The following is a 20,188-nucleotide window of genomic DNA, read 5'->3' on the forward strand; positions in this document are numbered from 1 at the left end:
GCCAGGTGGCCCTTTTCTGTCATGCTTCCTGTGTATCATTAGTGGCTATCTTCTCCTGGGTATAGCCAGTTGCTTTTCTTTCCACCCATGGTGGGATAGTCCTGGTTCAGCCACTTGGACTGAGATAGCAGGATGTGCTTTGAAGAGATTGATTATGCTCATCCTTGTCCCTACAGGACCTGATAGAGAAGGTAATGGTCCTTAACAAGAGCTTGGAATCACTGCAGGGTCCTGACAGGATAAGCCCAGGTCCTTTCACAACCTACAGGATGATCCAGTATGCCAATCTCCTGGCCGCCCAGGGCAGCCTTGCCACTGCCATGAGCTTCCTACCCAATGATTATGCTCAGGTGAGTGTGGCCATGGGGAAGAGACAACCATTTTATTCATCTTATTTACTTGTTTATTTATTTATTCATCCATTACTTGCATTAGATGATGCATTTATTCATCTAATGTTGGCTGAACATTTCCATGTTTTAGGTCCTATGCCAATGCTGAAGCTTCTAGAACAAATAAGAACTTGTCTCTCAAGCAGCTCACAAGCTATTAGAATAGATCACATGTCAGTAACTTAGAGTACCTTAATAGAAATTTATACTAAGCAGTGTGTGACTTCAAGGAAGAGGCATATTTTGTCTGGAGAAGTCAAGGAAGGCTTTTCAGCAGTCAAAATAGTTGAATTGGATCTTTATAGAGAAGGACCTTACCAGGGCATTCTAGGCAGAAAGAAGAGCCAGGAGGCAGGTGTGCAAGTATTTGCCAGGGATTAGAGAAGTTTGAGTAATTTCAGGTCACTAAAGTATAGAGGGTAATCTGATATTTGTTAAAAGGCCAGACTTGTGAGAGAAGATGTTTGTTTATTTTGATTTCCTTAACATATCTCTTCTTTATTATATTACTTGTAGCCAGCAGTTCAACAGCTTAGAGATCGGCTTTTTCATGCCCAAGGCTCTGCTGTTTTGAGCCAACAGACACCCACTTTTCCTTTTCCCCGGGTTATTGTAAGAGCTGCTCCCTTTTCCAAAGAGACCTCATCTTCCAGATTAGGATACCAGCCTTCTTACCAGGTGAGGCCTTATTTGATATTTCATTCAAAAGTCTATCCATGCAAAAGTCTAGGCACAGTAACCTAGATGAAAATCCCTACCTTCATAGAGCTGTCCTAGTCATTTTTCTGTTTTAACTGTTGTTTGAACAACTACTAGGATCCTAGACTGTAAGTGTACACAAACCAGTATCCTTGTCCTCAAGGAGGTCATTATCAGGTGGAAAAACAGATGTGTAAAAAACTATAATAAAATCAGAAATGCCTTCATTAGAGCGTAGCAAGTTGCTATGGGATTACACAGAATAAAAATCAATTTTCTGTGTATGTGTTGGAGATGTAATTCAGGGAATGTTCCAGAAATAGTATGATATTTGATCATCTGATCTGAGTAAAAGTTATGTAGGCAAAAGAATGGATAGATGAAGGCTGTTTTAGATACAGCTAATAGCATGTACAAAGGCACTGAAACAAGAGTAAACAGAGGGCTTTTGAGGGACTATAAATTATTGATGTGTAAAATGCATTTATGGTCATAGAAGGAAGTTAAGTGAAAGAATAATAGAATCTGGTGTTCAGTGCTAAAGAACTTAGACTTGACCCTGAAGTCTGGGAGAAGCTACTGAACAGTTTTGTATAGTCCTAGTGCTAATGACTAGCTAAGTGTTTAGGAAGGACAAGACTTAAAGTGGTTAGGAGGCTATAAGAAATTATGATGAGAACATGAAAAACATAAAACTGAACCATACGATAGGATTTGAGATATTTAATAGGTATAATTGAAAGAAACCTGTGATAGATTAGAGGTATGCCTGGTGAAGGGACAGGGAGAAGGAGAAGTTGGAAATAATCCCCAGGTCTGGCCAGAGTGGCCAGGTAGACTGAGTCATGCTAACCTGTGAGACTGGGAGCTTATGGGAGGGGTGAGGGAACAAAATCTAGACAGATTTGAGGAGTGTTGAGCAGAAGTATGGGATGGCTCATTCTGTTCCATTTTCAATTTGTATCCTAATTCCATTTCTCCCCATCTTTCTTCCCCCTTTCTCATCTCTACCTTTAGAGAGGAGGAATAGTGTATCATAACAAGGCAGAATAGAGTCTATCCACTCCTTAAAGCTCTTAGTAGAATGCATTTTATCCATTAGTGAGGGCAGAGCCCCAGAAGGCCCCATCTCTAGACACTTGTATTGGGAATAATTATGTTTCCATTGGATGAATCTGGGTGGCAGTGGCAGTGTGTGTGGAGGGGCACATTCAGATCATTACACCTAATGTCTAGATCATGACCATATTGAATTTTGTTCTGTTTTTTTTTCTGTGCCATTTTATATGGTTGAATTATTATTATTATTTATTTATTTGATAGTGACAGACAGAGAAAGAGGCAGATAGGGAGAGAAGAGAGAGAGAATGGGCGTGCCAGGCCCTCCAGCCACTGCAAATGAACTCCAGACACTTGCGCCCTCATGTGCATCTGGCTAACGTGGGACCTGGGGAATCAAGCCTCAAACCGGGATCCTTAGGCTTCACAGGCAAGCGTTTAACTGCTAAGCCATCTCTCCAGCCCTGGTTGAATTATTTTTTTTCTTGTAGATACACTTGTTGACATGGTAGATTATAGGATTACACTGCCTTATTTTTAAATACATTGGGCCAGCCTTGCCTGACTTGTAATAAATCCCACTTGGCTATGGAATATTGTTTGCTGGATTTGACTTGTTAATTTTTATTAAAGGTTCTGGGGCTGGAGAGATGGCTTAGTGGTTAAGGCACATGCCAGCAAAGCCTAAGGATCCAGGTTTGATTCTCCAGGTCCCACATAAGCCAGATACACATGGTGATGCATGCGTCTGGAATTTGTTTGCAGTGGCTAGAGGCCCTGGAGCACCCATTCTCTCTCTCTCTCTATCTCTTTCCTCCCATGTCTCTAATAAATAAATAAATAAAAATAAATCTTTAAATTTTATTAAAGATTCTGTGTCTAAATTTATGATAAATATTGATATTTTTATTTATTCTCTTTGTGTGGTATTGATATCAGAGTAATATTAACCTCAAAAAATGAGTTAGAAAAGTATTTCTTCTGCCAGGCGTGGTGGCATACACCTTTAATCCTAGCACTCGGGAGGCAGAGGTAGGTGGATCGCCGTGAGTTCAAGGCCACCCTGAGACTACATAGTGAATTCCAGGTCAGCTTTGACTAGAGAGAGACCCTACCTCAAAAAAAAAAAAAAAAAAGAAAAGAAAAGAAAAAGAAAAAGAAAAAAAGAAAAGTATTTCTCCTATTCTCTGGGAGAGATTGTATAAACTTTGTGTCAATTCTTTGAATATTGGTAAAATTCTCCAGTGAAACCTTCTAAGTCTGGGATATTTCTTTTGAGGGAGTGAATTTTTAAATTACACATTCAATTTCTTTAATAATTATATGAGTATTCAATGTATCTCTAATTTTGGCTGAATTTTGGAAGTCTATGGTCCTTGATAAATTTATTTCTTCAAAGTTGTTAAATTAACTTAAAGTTATTTATGTATTACTTTATTATCATTTTACTGGATTCAAAGTCTGACATAATAGTCCCTTTGCCATATCTAGTACTGATGACTTATTTATTCTCTATTTTTATCTTTTGTGTGTGCATGTGTACTTCTGAGGATCCAGCCCATTGTCTTGCAAATATAGACTAGGACTGTACTACTGAGCTACATCCCCAGCCCTTTCTTTTATGTTTATCATTCTGTTTAAACACCAAGCCTTTTTAAAAAATATTTTTATTCATTTATTTGAGAGCGGGACAGAGAATATGTCCATACTAGGGCCTCTTGCCACTGTAATTGAACTCCAGATTCATGTGCCACTTTGTGTGTCTAGTTCTATGTGGGTACTGAGGTATTGAACATAGGCTGGCATGCTTTGCAAGCAGGTACCTTTAACCACTGAGTTATCTCTCCATCCATATCATTCTGTTGAAAGGTAGACTCCAAGGAACCTCATTAGCGCAGTAGGTAGCATGTCAGTCTCATAAAGGTGTATCCATTTCACTGATATTTTTCAAAGAACTAGTTTTTGTTTCATTTATTTTCTGATTTCAAGTACTTTCCTTTCTTTCTAAGAGCTAACTCTTTTTTCTCTTCATAGATTCTAACACCATCTGCAATGCCAAGGCTGGCAACTCAGTCATCATTAGTGATGCCCTTTGCATCCTCCCATCCTAGCCCTCCTCAAGGCTTAAGTACACAGACTATAAGTAACTACAGATCACCTGGGTCCCAGGCAGCCCAACCTTTGCCTTTTGGCCCTGGAGTAAGCCCTGGTGAGTAAGTGAAAATCTGAGGTCCCAGTAAAGATGGACATATTGTCTCCCAAATCCATGCTATTGATACCTAGAGAGAAGACACCTTTTTTTTTTTTTTTTTTTTTTTTGATGTAGGGTCTCAAGTAACCTAGCTGGCTTCAAAATTACTATGTAGCTTACTTCAAACTTACTATGTAGTACTTTGTAGGATGATCTTAAACTCCAGATCCCCTTACCTCTACCTCCTTAATGCTGGGATATGGCAGTGTTCTTAGCTTGTCATCTTTTCTTCTTTTGGTTTTGTCTTTTTATTTATTTACTTTTTTGGGGGCGGGTTGTAGAGGTAGGGTCTTACTCTAGCCTAGGCTGATCTGTAACTCACTTTGTAGCTCCATACTGGCCTCAAACTCAGGGCAATCCTCCTACCTCAGCTTCCTGAGTAGTGGGATTAAAGGCATGTGCCACTATGCCTTGCTAGGTTTTGTCTTTTTACAAGGTTTAAAGTTTTTATTTATTTGCATTTGTTTGTGCACATGCATGCTTGTTACCCCTGAAAATGAACACCAGACACATGCACCACGTTTTTGCATCTGTTTTATGTGGTTTATATGGACAGCTTGGGAATTGAACCTGGGCCTGCAGACTTTGCAAGCTAGCTCCTCTAACTACTGAGCAATCTTCCCGGCTCCTTGGTTTGTCTTTTTTTTCCTTCATAGCTTTGTTTTATTTCAATTCTTTTTGTTGTTTCTTCAAGGTAGAGTCTCACTCTAGCTCAGAGTGACCTGGAATTCACTCAGGCTAGCCTTGAACTCATAGTGATCCTCCTACCTCTGCCTCCTGAGTGCTAGGATAATTATTTCAATTCTTTAAGGAAAGCAGTTTGCATTTGAATCCCCAAAAGTAAATCCCATTTAAAGGGTATCTCCAGCTCCTTCTCTTATGAAATTACCAGAGGGTAAATTTTAAAGAGACTTTACTAGATTAAGAGAAGGAAAGAGAAGAAAGTGCAGAGAACTCCTGCCATGTGGAGGGCAGGAGGGTGTAGGGAGCCCACATGGGAGTAGAGGTACCCTGCCCCCACATCTGGGCTGAGACAAAAGAGGCTTACCAGAGCAGGGACCTGGATGTTCAGGAGAAATAAACAGCCAAAAGATTGATGTGTCTATTTAATTAAAAGTTTTATTATTTTCTAAAATATTTTATTTATTTATTTATTATTAAGTTATTTAAGTTATTTATTTATGTGTGTGTGAGAGAGAGGCAGTAGACAGACAGAATGGGTGTACTAGGGCCGTTGCCTGTGCCCCATTGTGCATTTGGCTTACGTGGATCCTGGAGAATCAAACTCAGGGTCTTTAGGATTCACAGGCAAATGCCTTAACCACTAAGCAATTTCAACAACCCAATTAAAATTATTTTTGAGAAAATTGCTTGGAGTCTGAATTTATAATCCTATCTCTTAGGTGAAATTCTTTGTATCTTTCAGTAGTATACCAAAAAAGTTATGTTGATCATTTCAATCCTACATTATTTTGAAGGTCAAGTAAGGAATATGGTTTAAAGTATTTTGTAAATTGTAGATTCTTATATACATACTAATCATTAATTATTATTGGTTTTAGGTATTTTTTCCTCTTCTCTCTCTTCCTTGCTCCCTCCCTCCCTCCTTTCCTCTCGCCTTCTCTCTCCCTCATTCTTTTTCTCTTTCTGAGATGGAATTTTGATATATTTCCCATGCTGGTCTTAGACTACTGGGCTCCAAGATCCTCCTGCCTTAGCCTCCCCAGTATTTGAGACTACTAGTGTGTGTTACCACATCTATGCCTTTATTTATTTTTTTAATGCTGACTTATTCTTGCATGTAATAAATTTTATGGCAAATGCTCTCTTTCTATTCTCCTTCAGCCTTGCCTCAGCCACAGCTGTTAGAAGCACAGAGGGTTCATGCTCCAAATCCTGTGGGATTCCCTGTAACATGGTCTCTTCCTGGTCCCTTTCCATCGCTGGCATCCCCAGGCATCATGCAACTTGGCTCTGTCTCCCTGCCTGAGAATCCTGGACTACTCCCTTGTCATCCCATGGGACTAGCAGGTCCCAGCTCTCCAAGCTCCCAGCCCCCAGCCCCTCCTGTCAGTCTTCCTGTGACTTACCCTCCTGGAGGACCAGGAGCTCCATGCTCTAGTGCCCTCTTAAGCACCTGCATCTTGACTCCTCATCCAGGTCAGTCTTCTTTCCATGGCTGCTTCTTGTGGGTGATTGCCTCCCTTTCCTCCCTATCGTGCCACAACTTTGACAGTCTTTTTCCCTCAATCCAGTGAACCAGGATCTCTGTCAGATAGGAGTGTGACTGACTATGGTGGACAACTGAAATAATTTTTCCAGTCTTTAGAATAAATATTTCCAATGTTCCTGACCATATCCCCACAAATCCCTGTCTTGTTTGCTCTATAGGACCTCAGGATTCCTCAAAAGTTGGTCCAGCTCCCAGGGGAAATTTTCAGAGAAAAAAGGTCTGCTTCTTTTTCTACCTACACACTCATATTCATCTGTAATCTACTTTCTGTTTTTATTTTTTTTTTTAATTTTTATTTACTTATTTATTTATTTGAGAGCGACAGACACAGAGAGAAAGACAGATAGAGGGAGAGAGAGAGAATGGGCACGCCAGGGCTTCCAGCCTCTGCAAACGAACTCCAGACGCGTGCGCCCCCTTGTGCATCTGGCTAACGTGGGACCTGGGGAACCGAGCCTTGAACCGGGGTCCTTAGGCTTCATAGGCACGCGCTTAACCGCTAAGCCATCTCTCCAGCCCAACTTTCTGTTTTTCTTAAATATTTATTTATTTATTTATTTATTTATTTATTTATTTATTTATGAGACAGGAAGAGATAGAGAGTGAATGTGTATGTGAGAATGGGCACACTAGGGCCTCTAGCCACTGCAAACAAACTCCAGATGCATGCTTCACCTTCATATGCATCTGGCTCACATGGGTACCCGTGAAGAGAACCTGGGTCCTTAGGCTTCACAGGCAAGTGCCTTAACTGCTAAGCCATTTCTCCAGCCCTGTGATCCACTTTCTAATTTCCTAAGAATTCAAGCCCAGGCTGTCAGTCTTACTCTCTCCCAGTTACTCTCCCCACCTCAGCGTCTCCCCCTCCCCCTCCTATATGTAATCACTAAGTTTTGCATTTCCAAATTCCCCACTCATTATCCTGTTTCCTTGTTCCCTGTAATTTTTGATCCTCTACCAAACCAGAGCCTATGCTATTTTGTAGTTTACTTATATGCATTTATTTCTCTCTTTAGCTTCCAGAGACATTTGTGCCTCCAGCACCAATTACAGCTCCAGTTGTGAGCTATGGCCCTGAACCACAGTGGGCCCTGCCATCGCAGTCCTCTGTCTCTAGAGTGAGTCATGCTCCCCCTGGAGCTCCAGGAAAATCCAACCTACAGGTGACAAGAACAATATGTTCCCTTTCCCTGGGAAACCTATCCTTGCTTGGGTGTGGAAAAATGGGCACATGATAGTTGGGCTCATTGCTCAAGGAAGAGGCAATCCTTGAGCTAAAGGTATTATTACTGCAGAGAAAGGGAGGAACCTCTCTCCTCAGCTCAGCTCAGCTCTCCTCTGCGGACCAGATCTTAGGGAAGCTATGAGGATAGCTTGCCTTTATTCAAATCCTTTTTGCCTGTTCCTTCATTAGCAATGTCAGCAACTGCTTCCTGAGAAAATGGAACAGAAAGTGTTGCCCCCAGAACATCAGTCCTTGAAGGACAGCTTTGAGGCACTTCTTCAGCGCTGCTCCCTGTCTGCAACTGACTTAGTAAGTCCGAACCTTCCTGTGAGGGCATCACACATCCTCTGGAGGTTCTAGAATATCTCAATGTAGACCAGTTTCCTCACTGTCCTTGGGTATGGTGACTATATCTTGTAATTGTACAAGGAGTCTTGTCTGAAGACCAGCTCCTGATTAGCAGAACCAGAGTATGGTGATTTATAGGCAGCAATGAGTACTAGAAAGTGTGGAGTCAGTAGTAAGGAAAGCTGCCATTCTTTCACTAGCTTTGTCTACCTGAGCAAGTCTTGCAATCTTTGGGTTTCCATTTCCTCCTCTGTGATAGGAAGTAGCACTGAACCCTTCTAGCTTTAGTATACCATGATTTTTTATAGTCTCGTATAGTGTAATACTCAGCAGTGGGCTCCATTTCCTTCTCTGCAGAAGACAAAAAGGAAGCTGGATGAGGCTGCCCGACGTCTAGAATGTTTGTATGAAAAGCTGTGCCAGGGAACAGTAAGTAACTAGTCATGTTCTCTCTACCTCATGCCCTTCCACCACCAACCTTGGCCAAAGGAAGCCCAGTGTTTTTCTTCCTAATAAGTATCACTGCCCTGCTCCCCCCACCCCACAAGTACATACATCTTGCATGACTGGGCTCAGGAGCTTGAGTCCCCTTGTCTCTTCCTTGCTGCCAGGGTAGGCTTTGGGCTGGATTTACTAACTTCAGGGTCAATCCCTCCACAGCTCTCACCCCATGTTCTGGCTGGGCTTCACGAAATTGCCCGATGTACGGATGCAGGAAACTTTGAGCAGGGCCTTGCAGTTCATGCCCAGGTGGTGGGCTGCAGCAGCTTCAGCGAGGTATCCAGCTTCATGCCTGTTCTGAAGGCTGTCCTCACCATTGCACATAAGCTGCAAGGCTAAGCCCAGGAGGCCACTTCTGCAGTTTCTTAACTCTTCTGGCAGAAAAGGGGAGTTTTACAACAGATTGTGTTTGTTTCTCCCAATCCTCTTCCCTTGGTGCCAAGTATGTGATGCTGTGGACTTGGCTCACCAGCTGAGTGCCTGACTTTTGTCCCTTCCAGCCTGGCCCCTGCTGTCTCCCCTAAGTGCCCTTAGCTCGGGAGGCAAAGCATTGCAGCGGGTTTTACTTTGTCTAAAACACTACTGTGACCGAACCTGCAGCAGGGTCCCAGGGATCTTTTCAAGTGGCTTAGAGAGGTGAATAGGGTTGTGACTTCCATGTCTACCTCTGTTGGGGCCCATCTCGTGGGTCTTTTCCCCCTTCTGGAGTTTATGGGCTTGGCTTTGCCTTTGGCTTCATATTAGAGGCCCATATTCCAGGTGTGTGGGGAGAGCTGGTTGCTGCTCACCCTTTGAACCATTATGGAAGAGAGGATTGGGTGCTGAAAAGGAACCTCTTATAAACTAGCATTACTGGTGGGGGCCTATGCTCAGGGGGAAAATGGAAAGGATAAACTGCAGCCCACAGGGATTACCCCTTGACTCCACCTAGGTCTGAGCCTGGCCTAAGGCCTTACATTATCCCTTCTCTGATTTGTAAAGACCTGTTCTGGAATGGGGGTCCTGATTGTCAAAGGGCTGGAGACTCTTCTCTCCCTCAGTTACCACATGTCTTAGGGCTTCCTTCTCTGGCTGCATGGTTGGGTGTAATAAAATGACTTGATTTTGTTCTGTGGTCCTCTCCCAGTCATTGTCACCCCTGGATCCTGTTTTGCCATTACCTGTCTTTCAAGTTCTCTCTGTTCTTACTCCCTGTACTGTAGACGGCAGGGAGGAAGTTTGGGGAGAGACAAGAACTCACATGAGTTGAAGAAAATAACTTCCATTTGTAGTCCTATGGACTTGGGCTGTAAGGCTTTCTCCTTACAAGATCTGTAACCACATTTTGTGTGTGTGTTGGTCTGTCTGTCTGTCTGTCTGTCTCCATCCATGCCCGATGGTTAGCTTCAGGGTTTTCCCCACACCACTTCAGGACTGAACTCAGTTGAACAAAGGGTCTGGGTGTGAAGCCAGGGGGTACCAGCTCTAATCCTGTTGTCGATCCCATCATGTCTACAGGCTAGATGTGTGTGTTTGGGAGGGAGGGATTGTTAGGCAGTATTTGTTTGTAAAGCCACTTGCTCTTCAGATAATACAAGCGCTAACTTCTATTGATGAAGCAGTGTGAGCCTCAGCAAAGTCCTTTCCCAAAGTGTCTTTGAAGCCAAGAGCCCATTGAAGGGAAGAAAGGCCAAGAGAGGGGATTAGTTTGTTCAGCAGCTGTGAATTTCAGTGGGAGGTTGATGAACTCTGAAGTCTTTGTTTAATTTAAAGTGGGGAAGAAAAAAGCCTCAGCTGGCTGGAGGGAGAGCCCCACTTGGGGCCCTGAACTAACACAAGGAAAAGTCTGAGCTGCAGGGAGCTGTGTACTGACTGCGAAGACTTTTCCCAAACACTTTCGGAAAAGGTGTTGTGAGAAGGGAAGGGGGCGGAGTGGCGGATTAACATGTGAAATGAAGTTTTCATTGACTCCAGTGGGGGTAGAAGGCTGTTTTAATGGCATTTTGTTCCCCTATTTTCTCTTCTTGAGCTCTTTAGAGATATTGTTTTGCTAAGACAGGCTTTCTTCCCTCTTCTTTCCAGTCTGAGGATTGCCTCTATGGGAGCCAACATAAATATTTCTCCTCCAGGAATGCAGGTTAATTAAAAGGAAATGAATGAGTGGAAGCATCCAATCCAGATCCACAATAGGCGAGTGCCCTGGCCTGCCCTCCCCTCCCCACCACCACCAGCGCTACCAGCATGTGGAGGATGACCCTTTCTCTGTCTTGGCACTGACCTGCTGCTAAGGCCAATTGAGGCTGGGATTCTTTTCAAGAAAAGAAAGTCCTGCCTGTGTGTAGGCTTACAGACCAGGGACAGGAAGGAGACAGTGTTTTGCCCACCCCATCGAGTGTTCTTGTCACTTCTCAGGACCTCCCTCCACTTCTGTCCGAACACTCAGACAAATGGGCTCCCAGAGAGCACACAAGAGGAGGGAAGGAGCCTGGGCGCCTGTGCTCACCCACACAGTAACTTACAAGCCTGTCTTCCCCCCCCCCCCCCAGCATCAGTTCAAATCTGTGAAACAAATGCAAAAGGTTTGGCTAGCTGATCTCAAAGGTGTCTCATCTCCCCAGCCAACAATTCTGGAGTTGTCCAAAAGGTCCTGATGACTGAGTATAAGACAACCCAGGAGCTCAGGGATGTTGGTGTGTTGTTCACTGTGTCTCCCCTCTGGTGTTTATTGAATGAACAAATACATGAATGAATAATGCAAAGGGGAAGAAAAATATATTTCAACAGTGCTTCCCCCCCCCCCCCAACAGATAGGAGTATATCTAGTGTCAGTAATATCCACTTGGAAATACAAAACAACCTAAGAAAGAACTTTCTGGCAGTATAACTTATTTAGAGTCTGACTTGGTGTTATCAGATGTAAAGCATGGTGGTTCATGCCTGTTATCCCAGCACTCAGGAGGCTGAGGCAAGAAGATCAGGAGTTCAAGACTGACCTAAGCTATATGAGGCCTTGTCTTAAGAAGAGATGAAGCACAGTAGTTCTACTTTTATACTGAGAGACCTTCTGGAAAAAGGAATTTTACTTTCTACCATTGTTCTTTCACTTTTTCTTACTGCCTTGTCATATTGTCTTCCTGTACTCCAACAAGTAACCCTGCCAAGTGGGACAGCTAGGTTACCACATGCTGCTGCTTGATTAGGAAGGAGGCACAGATAAGAGCTGGGGGAAAAGCAAGGATCTGATGCCTATAGAGCTGGAAGTAAAGCACTCAGAAACCTTGCAGGGAAGAACCTCTCCCAAGTGAGTGATTATGGGGGTCTGACTTAGCCACTATCTGAAATATTAGAGCACTTCTACTTTTCCAGGCTGGGCCCTGGAGCCTTGTCTTTTGTGACCTTTGCACTTTGGAAGAAGAGGAATGAGATTGTCTCGAATTTGGCCAGCTCTACTCCAGACCAGTACAGCCCAGGGCAAGGAAGCAACTGCCAAACTCAGCTGCAGAGCATCTGTCAGGCATGGGCTCCCCCCTCTTCCCCCCCCCCCAGCGCCACTTCATAAACAAGTCTCTGCTGAACTGCCCCTCTTGGAGAATGGAACCAGAAGACTCAGGCACCAAAAGCAGAAAAAAAAAAAAAAAATTGGCTTCAGAATGAATGCATTAGTGGAAAGTTTATGTAGTGGATGATTAAACTCTGCCAAGTCATGCTACCTATTGAGGCCATCAGGGAAGCAAGGCTATAAAGAGGATGGTATCCTGGCAAGGTGGGAGAGTAGACAGGGCCTAGAGGTTCTATTTCCATACCACTCTCCCTTCATTATCCTCAAAATAAGTTCAGTGCCTGGAAAATGAGCACTCAGTAAATAAATTAACAATTCAAAGCACTGAAATTCCCATTCCCAACAATTTCAGTGCAGGAAGTTTACCTATTGAAGGAAGGCACCAATGCCCTGAACCTCCCTGTATGAGAACCAGGCAAGTGAAAGAAAAGCTGCCCCCCCCCCCACTTCCTACCTGCTTTTAGAGGTACAGACTGGGAAATTGGCTTGATTTACCTCACTCTTGGCTTAGGGGAGCAAAACTCCTTTGGGGGAAGGAAAAAGATGAAGTTGGTTGCTACAAGAAGGGAGAAAGTAGCTTTCAAGGGAAGAAAATGACAGGTTAATCTGCCCTTCCAGCACTATTATACCTCTTGAGTATATGTGTCTGGGGGAATGTATGTGAAATATGTAAAATCAGGGTGATTGTTTAGGAAGTTCTTGCCACACTGTTCATGACATGGTGTCACAAGGAATAAGAGCTTATTTGGTGTTCGAGCAGCTACTTCTTCCCTCACACTCACCCTGTGCCTCTAGGAACCAACCCCAAAGGTGTGTTTGTTCCCCGCCGAGTTTCCGCAGAGCTTCTTCACAGGGCAGTTTGGGAAAGGAGAAGAGAAGGGAAAAGGGTCAAATTCCTGAGCAGTCAGTGTGGACAGCACTCTGCAACAGGGAGGGAGAGGCAGCTGTGGTGGAGACCATGGGCAAAAGAGAAAGGGCATGGCTCTCTAAATTTACCTGGGTTCTGCATGTCTCAAGGAGGTCTTTTCCTACGCCTGATAGGGTAGCTAGGAGGTGGGGGGGGGTGTTGGATCGCCTGTTGTGTTTTTCTCAGGAAGATCAACAGTGCAGAGTTTCAGAACAGTTCTCAGATCTAAGTATGGGCTGCAAGGACTATGGAGCGCAGAGGAATCCAGAAAACCATGTTCATCGTGGCAAGTTGCGAAGACTGCAGTCTCCCGGTCAAGATCTCTGGGCTACGTAGTGCGGAATCCCCATTACCTGGGTTCCTCTATTACTGGGGTTTCTAAACGAAGCCAAGGACGGGGAAGGAGGCAGGAGAGGTGCCCCTAGGCTTTTCTCCCAGGTTTGTGCGCAGCGCCCCTCCGCGGCCGGTCGGCGCGGCTGCAGAAGTACTTGGTGACCCGCCGGCGGCACTGCTCACAGCGCACCGCGCAGCACCAGTGGAACTTGCAGTTGCAGCTGGACACGGTCTCGGCCCGGCGTTCCTCCACCGCCAGCCCGCAGTCCCCGCACAGCCGGCGGCAGCTGCGGCGCTCCCAGCGGCCCAGGGCCCGTCCGCGCCGCAGACACTCGCGGCCTTCGGTGCCCAGCAGGCCGAGAGTCTTGTTCTCCAGGCAGTAATCCGGGGAGTCCTCCAGGTGCACCAGCTCGCGCGTGGAGATGGAGCGGAAGGTGTCGGCGATGGCGCCGCGGCCCGCCGCACTGTTGCCCGCACCCTGCAGCAGGTCCACCTTGAGAGCCGCGTGGTACTTCTCCTTCAGGTGCGCGCCCACCTCCCGGAACTCCGGCAGCTGCAGCCAGCAGGTCTGGGTGGTGCAGCTGCCGGACACGCCGTGGCACTTGCACGTGCGTTTCATGGTGCCCTTCACGGCCTGCGGGGAGAGCGCCGGTGAGACGCCCCGCGCAGCTCGTCCTCCCCCTGCAGGGTAGGCCTTCCCGGCGCGCACCCTGGGGGCTGCGGACTTACCTTGCGGCCGGCCTCGTTGTTGTGCAGATTCATGGCTGCCCGGGCATCCTGCCCCGTCTCTAGGGCATCCACAAACTGCTTGGAAATCGCCTCTCCGAAGCCCACGTTGTCACTGCAGCCTCCCCACAGCCAGCCTTGGCCCCCTGAAAAGTGCAGAGGCAGGAAGGGTCACTGAGCAGGCAGGCTCCGGCTTCCGGGACTGCTGTTTCTAATTGAGTTGGACTGGGAGGTGGCAGGAAAGCGATCTGGGATAGGAAAGGATTAAGGGGTGAGTGCCCTGTTTCAGGATTAGTTTCAGAAGATTTGTTTTTGCCACCTTTGTGGGCGCTCCCAGCCTGAGCCAATCCCCTAGCCAGGCCTTCGTGACGTAACTAGTTGCCTCGTGGATTCTCCACAGGTGTGCTCCTCTGCCTCGACTTAGAGGCACAGAGGCACGTATCCAGCGGGCTATTGAGGTCCGAATGGGGCAAAATGGTGCGAAAAGCTAGTGAAATTTAACCGTCATGTAAAGAAGAGGGGCGGGGCGTGGTGGCACATGTCTTGAATTCCCCCAACACTCAGGAGGCAGAGGTAGGAGGATCTCTATGAGTTCGAGGCGACCCTGGGAATACATAGTGAATTCCAGGTCAGCCTGGACTAGAGCAAGACCCTACCTTGAAAACAAACAAAGAAACAAGAGGAGGAGGAGAAGAATATGGAACAAGTAAACTGGAAATTGGAGGCAAAGAATGGGAAGGACACCATGGAAGGAAGTCCCTCCATGCCTGAGAGGAGCCCAGTGGTTGAACCTGTAGGACATGCCATTCCATTGTCATTATGTTTATGTTTAATGTCAGGAAATGAAGCAGTGGGAGAGGGGAGGGTCAAACTACATTGAGCCGGCGGTCACCCCCACATCTCACTCACCCAGCTGCCCATTTCGGGAGTCGTCACAGCCACAGTTGTCAAAATCTCCAAGGCTGCAGTTTCTAGTCAGGGTGTACATGACTCCGGCGGAGCTGATGGCATGCACAAATGCTGTCTCCCTGTTAGCTGGCAGGAATTAAAGACCCTGAGAGTTAGAGGCAGAAGTTGCAGTCCAAAGAAATGTCAGTTCTACTTTCCTTTAATGCCGTCATTATACCCACCCTTCCCAGCTGTAGCCCATTCATTCCTCCTTTGTAATGTAGTGTGTACCATAACGGGCCTCGGCCCTATTGTTCTGCCCTCCCATCTTTTCATTTTATGAGTAGGTGGCTAGACTATTGGTGACATATATGGCTACAAAGGATTTAAGGGGAAGAGCCTTAGGAAGAAATGGGGGAGATGGATCACTTCCTTTGGCAGCACGGAAGCCTGGGGAGCGTGCGGTTAGGCCTAAACAGCGTGGCTGACAGGGAGCTCTTTCATCCAGACTGTTATCTTCTCTGTGGAATCGGGTCTCCAGTTGCCCACTAACTCTGCTGAGTCTGCCAAAGGACGGGGCTAAGCAACAAGAGGAATTATGACCCTGAGCAAACCACCTTGTGTAACGTGTATGGTGAAGAAACCTTAAGCCAAGTGGGCAGTCAAGGGCACTATAGAATTGGTGGTAAGACAAGGTCCATCTGTGGTGTAATGAGTGTTGTGAAAGAAAGAAAAACCAACTCTGCAGGTAGCAAAAAAGAAGTAGAGAAGGAAAAAAGATCTCAGGAGGGGGTCTGTCACAAGAGAAGAGACTAGTGAAAATTAAGTTATGGAGCAGAAATGGGACCTCCCTAAGGTTCTAACCCATGACCAGGTGGCTTGTGGAGCTGTGGCGAAAGCTTTCCTTACCACTGCGGAGTCCACTGTGGCTGGATAGCTGCAAGGCTCTCTCAGGGCAGTTCCAGCGGTCCCAGGCAAACTGATATTTACATTCTTCAATACCACTCTGGGCACCAGCGGCCACACTGCTAGAGTAGATCAGGTAAGCCTAAAGGGTTATGAGGTCAAAATTTAGTGTGAACTAAGGAGGCATTGCCTAGTGCTGGTCACATACCTGTATTCCTGCTTGCTCTCCCATCCTGTAAAATAATGACTCAAGAGGCACTATCTCATTTAATTCTGCAAGTAACATTGAAAAGAGGGACCATTCCATAGGCTAGGAAACTGAGGCTCAGACTGGGGAAGTAAAGTATTTTAAAGGCTCAAGACTTAGCAAATGGCAAAAGTAGGAAGTAAATTCAGTCTTATCAGGCTTGAGTTCCCACCTGCGTTTATTCATTATGCAAACTACCTCTCCAAAATGAGTCTGAATCACAAGATTCTTGAAATTTCAGTTGTCCTCACCCCATTATTTTTGAGGAAATAGGATTTTATATCTGGAAACCCTTTCCATGCAATGTGATCCAGCACTAAGAAGGCTGGGGAACTGCAGTGTGGCATTTGGGAAAGGCTGGGGACTTCTGACTCTGAAATTCTGCTCATAAATTCAGAGTTAATACTCCTGAGTTATTATTTGGGCTCAGACATTAGCTTGCTGAGTGGTTTTGGAGCTGATCCAAGTTCTTTCTTTTGCTCAGATTTTCTATCTGTGATATACAAATAATGAAAGCATAATGAAAGATGTGGATATAATGAAATTGGCATATACCATCTTTAGTCGGCAAGTTAAGATCAGTGACATGCAAGTTAATCAAAGGAATTTTCCCTTACCTTTGGACCAGTCATCAGAAAATTGTTCACTGACCTAGAAGAAAGAAAAAAAACCTAAAACTAAAACAGATTACAATGGATGGACAGCAATTGATTTCTGCTTCTAAGAGTCACAAAGATTCCTTTACAATATCACTAGAAGCATAGAAGTAAAGGAAACTTTATGCATGACAAACCCAATAAAGATAACTAACCTAGTAAAAAAAATATGATACAATATCATAGGATTTTAAAAGTCAGTTATAATTTCTAATACCACAGAAAGTTTAAAGTCTAGGGCTGGAGAGAGGCTCAGTGGATAAAGTGTTCCCCACTCAAACTGGAGCATCTTAATTTAATCCTCAATGCCCCACATAAAAGGCCAGAAACTGTGGCAGGCTTTTGTAATCCCAGCATGCTGGTATTGATGGCAATGGAGAGATGGGAGGCAGAGACAGGAGAATTTTCCTGGAAGCTTGAGGCAAGCCCAGCAAAGAATAGCCGAGCAAGAATCCAGAACAAGAAACCCTGCCTCAAACGAGGTTCCTAGGAAAGGACCAACCTGAAAGTTGACCTCTGACCTCCACTTGCATGTCTTGGCACATGCACACCCACACAGACACAAAAATTAGAAAATAAATAATTAAAAATTTAAAAAATTGATCTGCAGGTTGTTGTAGATGCTGGAGAAGGGCAATCTCTCCAAACAAACAAACAAAAAAAAAAAAAAATAGAGAATTGGGAAAGGGGAATAGGGAAGGTGGTGGGAGGGGGTATTGTTAATATTTATGGAAGTTGTCAAACCAGTTTTTTAAAATATCATATATTTATTTATTTATTTATTTGACAGAGAAGGAGTAAGGGAGAGAGAGAGGGAGGGAGAAAGAGAGAGAGAATGGTCACGCCAGGGCCTCCAGCCACTGCAAATGAGCTCCATATGCATGCACCCCCTTGTGCATCTGGCTAATGTGGGTCCTGGGGAATGGAACCTTAACCAATGCCTTAACCATAAGCCATTCCTCCAGCCCCCAAACAGTTTTTTAAAAAGAGAAAGTAATAGGGGGAAAGTAGGGGTTCACTGGAGGCAAATGGCCTGGGTTCAGTTCTCCAATACCAACATATAGCCAGAGGTACAAAGTGACACATGTATCTGGAGTTCATTTACAGTGGCAAGAGGTCCTGCTGTGCCCACACTCACTCTCTCTCATAATAAAAATATTTTCAAAATTGAAATAAAAATTTAAATGCTCTTAGCCATTTCAGAACCCTATTTTCAGTTATTTATTTATTTTTGTTTTTCAAAGTAGGGTTTCACTGTAGTCCAGGCTGGCCTGGAATTCACTATGCAGTCTCAAGGTAGCCTTAACTCACAGCTATCCTCTTACTTCTGCCTCCTAAGTGCTGGAATTCAAGGTGTGCACCACTATTCAAGGTGTGCACCACTATTCAAGGTGTGCACCACTATTCAAGGTGTGCACCACTATGCCCAGCTATCTATTTTCAGTTTTTAAAAAGAAAAAAAAAATCTGTAGATTCAGCTTTTATTTGGAGACTTAATTATGACAAATCCCAGATATTTCACTGTTTACGTCTTCCTGGTAAAAGAGGCATCCTTCTAACGTCAGATGACCTGGATTCAAATTCTACTTCATTCATTTATTAGCTGGTGAGCTTAAACATAGAGCTAGCTTCTTATTTTTTGTATAATCTCAGATCCTCTGTGTACAAAATAGAGTTAATCATGCTTGAGAGAGTAAGCATTTTTTTCCTCAATTTTTATTAACATTTTCCATGATTATAAAAAATATCCCATGGTAATATCCCCCCCCTCACTTTCCCCTTTGAAATTCCATTCTCCATCATATCCCCTCCCCATGAGAGTAAGTATTTAATAAAACCATCATGTGCATCTGGAGTTCGTTTGTAGTGGCTAGAGGTCCTGGCGTGCCCATTCTTTCTCTATCTCTGTCTTTTTCTCTCTCTGTCTGTCACTTCCAAATAAATAAATATAAATAGATAAATAAAAATTTTTTAAAAAGGAAAAAAGTTTTAAAACTGAGGTGAGCTGGCTGTGGTGGCTCATGACTTTAATTCCAGCACTTGGAAGGCAGTGGTAGGATGATCTCAGTGAGATTGAGGCCACCCTGAGGCAACATAGTGAATTCCAGGTCAGCCTGGGCTAGAGTGAGACCCAACTTTGAAAACCAAACAAACAAAACAACAAAAAATGAGGTGAATGGCATGCCTGAGGAATGACACCTGAGGTTGACTTCTGGCATCCGCACATATACATACACACACGTCCCCACACACATTTACCCACATCCATATAAACACACATATACATGAAGAAAACCAACTAAAAATGGGACTTGTCATATAATCTATTGGTTGTACTTTTGGGTATTTATCCTAGATAAAGGAGGCTTATTTTTAACTTGTATTCTTTAACCATTGAGCCATAGCTCCAAACCAGAAATTTGCTTTTTTTTTTTTTTTTTTTGGTATTTCAAAGTAGGGTCTCACTCTAGCCCAGGCTGACCTGGAATTCACTATGTAGTCTCAGGGTGGCCTTGAACTCAGAGCAATCCTCCTTCCTCTGCCTCCCGATGCTGGGATTAAAGGCGTGCGTCACCACTCCTGGCTTAGAAATTCGCATTTTTGTGCTCATAGCTGCTTTGTTCATAAAAGTCCCAAATTGAAAACTATTTAGTGTAAGTAGCATGAAAAACATCTATGGCCTTGCCTGGTGTGGTGGCACACACCTGTAATTCTAGTTCTTGGGAAGTAAAGGCAGGAGGATCAGGAGTTCGAGGCCAGACTCAGCTACACAGCAAGAGACCAGAGAACATGAAAACAACATAAAAATAACACAAAAAAATGTAGCCTTGCTTAGCATACACAAAGTCTTTGAGTTTAATTCTTAACACTGTACAAAACAACAAAAAATTCCCAATAAGAACAAAAGTCACTAAGTATAAAAACCCAAAAATGAAATACTAAAACTGGCATACTCATACCAGCACTAAGGAAATTAGACAATGATTCAAGTCATTCTCAAAAGGGTCCATACAGCCAGGTCTGACGGTACAGGTCTATCTAAAATTCCTGCTACTTAGGAGGCTGAAGCCTCAGGCCACTTTTCCGATTTGCATTCAAGGCCTGCGTGGGATATGGTGAAAGTTAAAGATCATCCTTGACAACTTATTGAGATTCTGTCTCAAAAACAAAACAAAAGAAGAGGTCTGGAAATATAGTTTAGTGGTCAAGCACTTACCAAGCATATGTAAGGCCTGAGGCTTAACCCCCAAAAGGGTGACATCTATGCGACAATGGCAA

At 44.4% G+C, this 20,188-nt stretch overlaps 2 protein-coding genes across 3 annotated transcripts in view; one reads left to right on the forward strand and one right to left on the reverse strand.

The window, feature by feature from the left end:
• Sec31b (SEC31 homolog B, COPII coat complex component) overlaps nucleotides 1-9,815 on the forward strand; it is a 29,274-nt gene extending 19,459 nt beyond the window's left edge. The window contains exons 18-26 of the mRNA XM_004659448.2: nucleotides 177-350; nucleotides 909-1,070; nucleotides 4,185-4,359; nucleotides 6,247-6,561; nucleotides 6,793-6,851; nucleotides 7,651-7,797; nucleotides 8,049-8,168; nucleotides 8,565-8,636; nucleotides 8,868-9,815. Of these exons, the coding sequence (XP_004659505.2) occupies nucleotides 177-350; nucleotides 909-1,070; nucleotides 4,185-4,359; nucleotides 6,247-6,561; nucleotides 6,793-6,851; nucleotides 7,651-7,797; nucleotides 8,049-8,168; nucleotides 8,565-8,636; nucleotides 8,868-9,047 (1,404 nt within the window). The 3' untranslated portion in view covers nucleotides 9,048-9,815. The remainder of the gene's footprint in view (nucleotides 1-176; nucleotides 351-908; nucleotides 1,071-4,184; nucleotides 4,360-6,246; nucleotides 6,562-6,792; nucleotides 6,852-7,650; nucleotides 7,798-8,048; nucleotides 8,169-8,564; nucleotides 8,637-8,867) is intronic.
• Nucleotides 9,816-12,361: 2,546 nt separating this feature from the next.
• The window catches only part of Wnt8b (Wnt family member 8B), a 31,653-nt gene continuing 23,826 nt past the window's right edge, over nucleotides 12,362-20,188 (reverse strand). For both annotated transcript variants that reach the window (XM_045139196.1, XM_004659449.3), the window contains exons 2-6: nucleotides 16,871-16,904; nucleotides 16,010-16,148; nucleotides 15,122-15,247; nucleotides 14,216-14,358; nucleotides 12,362-14,120 (exon numbers count right to left, since the gene is read on the reverse strand). In XM_045139196.1, the coding sequence (XP_044995131.1) occupies nucleotides 13,575-14,120; nucleotides 14,216-14,358; nucleotides 15,122-15,247; nucleotides 16,010-16,148; nucleotides 16,871-16,904 (988 nt within the window). In that variant the 3' untranslated portion in view covers nucleotides 12,362-13,574. The remainder of the gene's footprint in view (nucleotides 14,121-14,215; nucleotides 14,359-15,121; nucleotides 15,248-16,009; nucleotides 16,149-16,870; nucleotides 16,905-20,188) is intronic.

Source organism: Jaculus jaculus, chromosome 1 (genome assembly GCF_020740685.1).
Source record: "Jaculus jaculus isolate mJacJac1 chromosome 1, mJacJac1.mat.Y.cur, whole genome shotgun sequence".
Lineage (NCBI taxonomy): Eukaryota > Metazoa > Chordata > Mammalia > Rodentia > Dipodidae > Jaculus > Jaculus jaculus.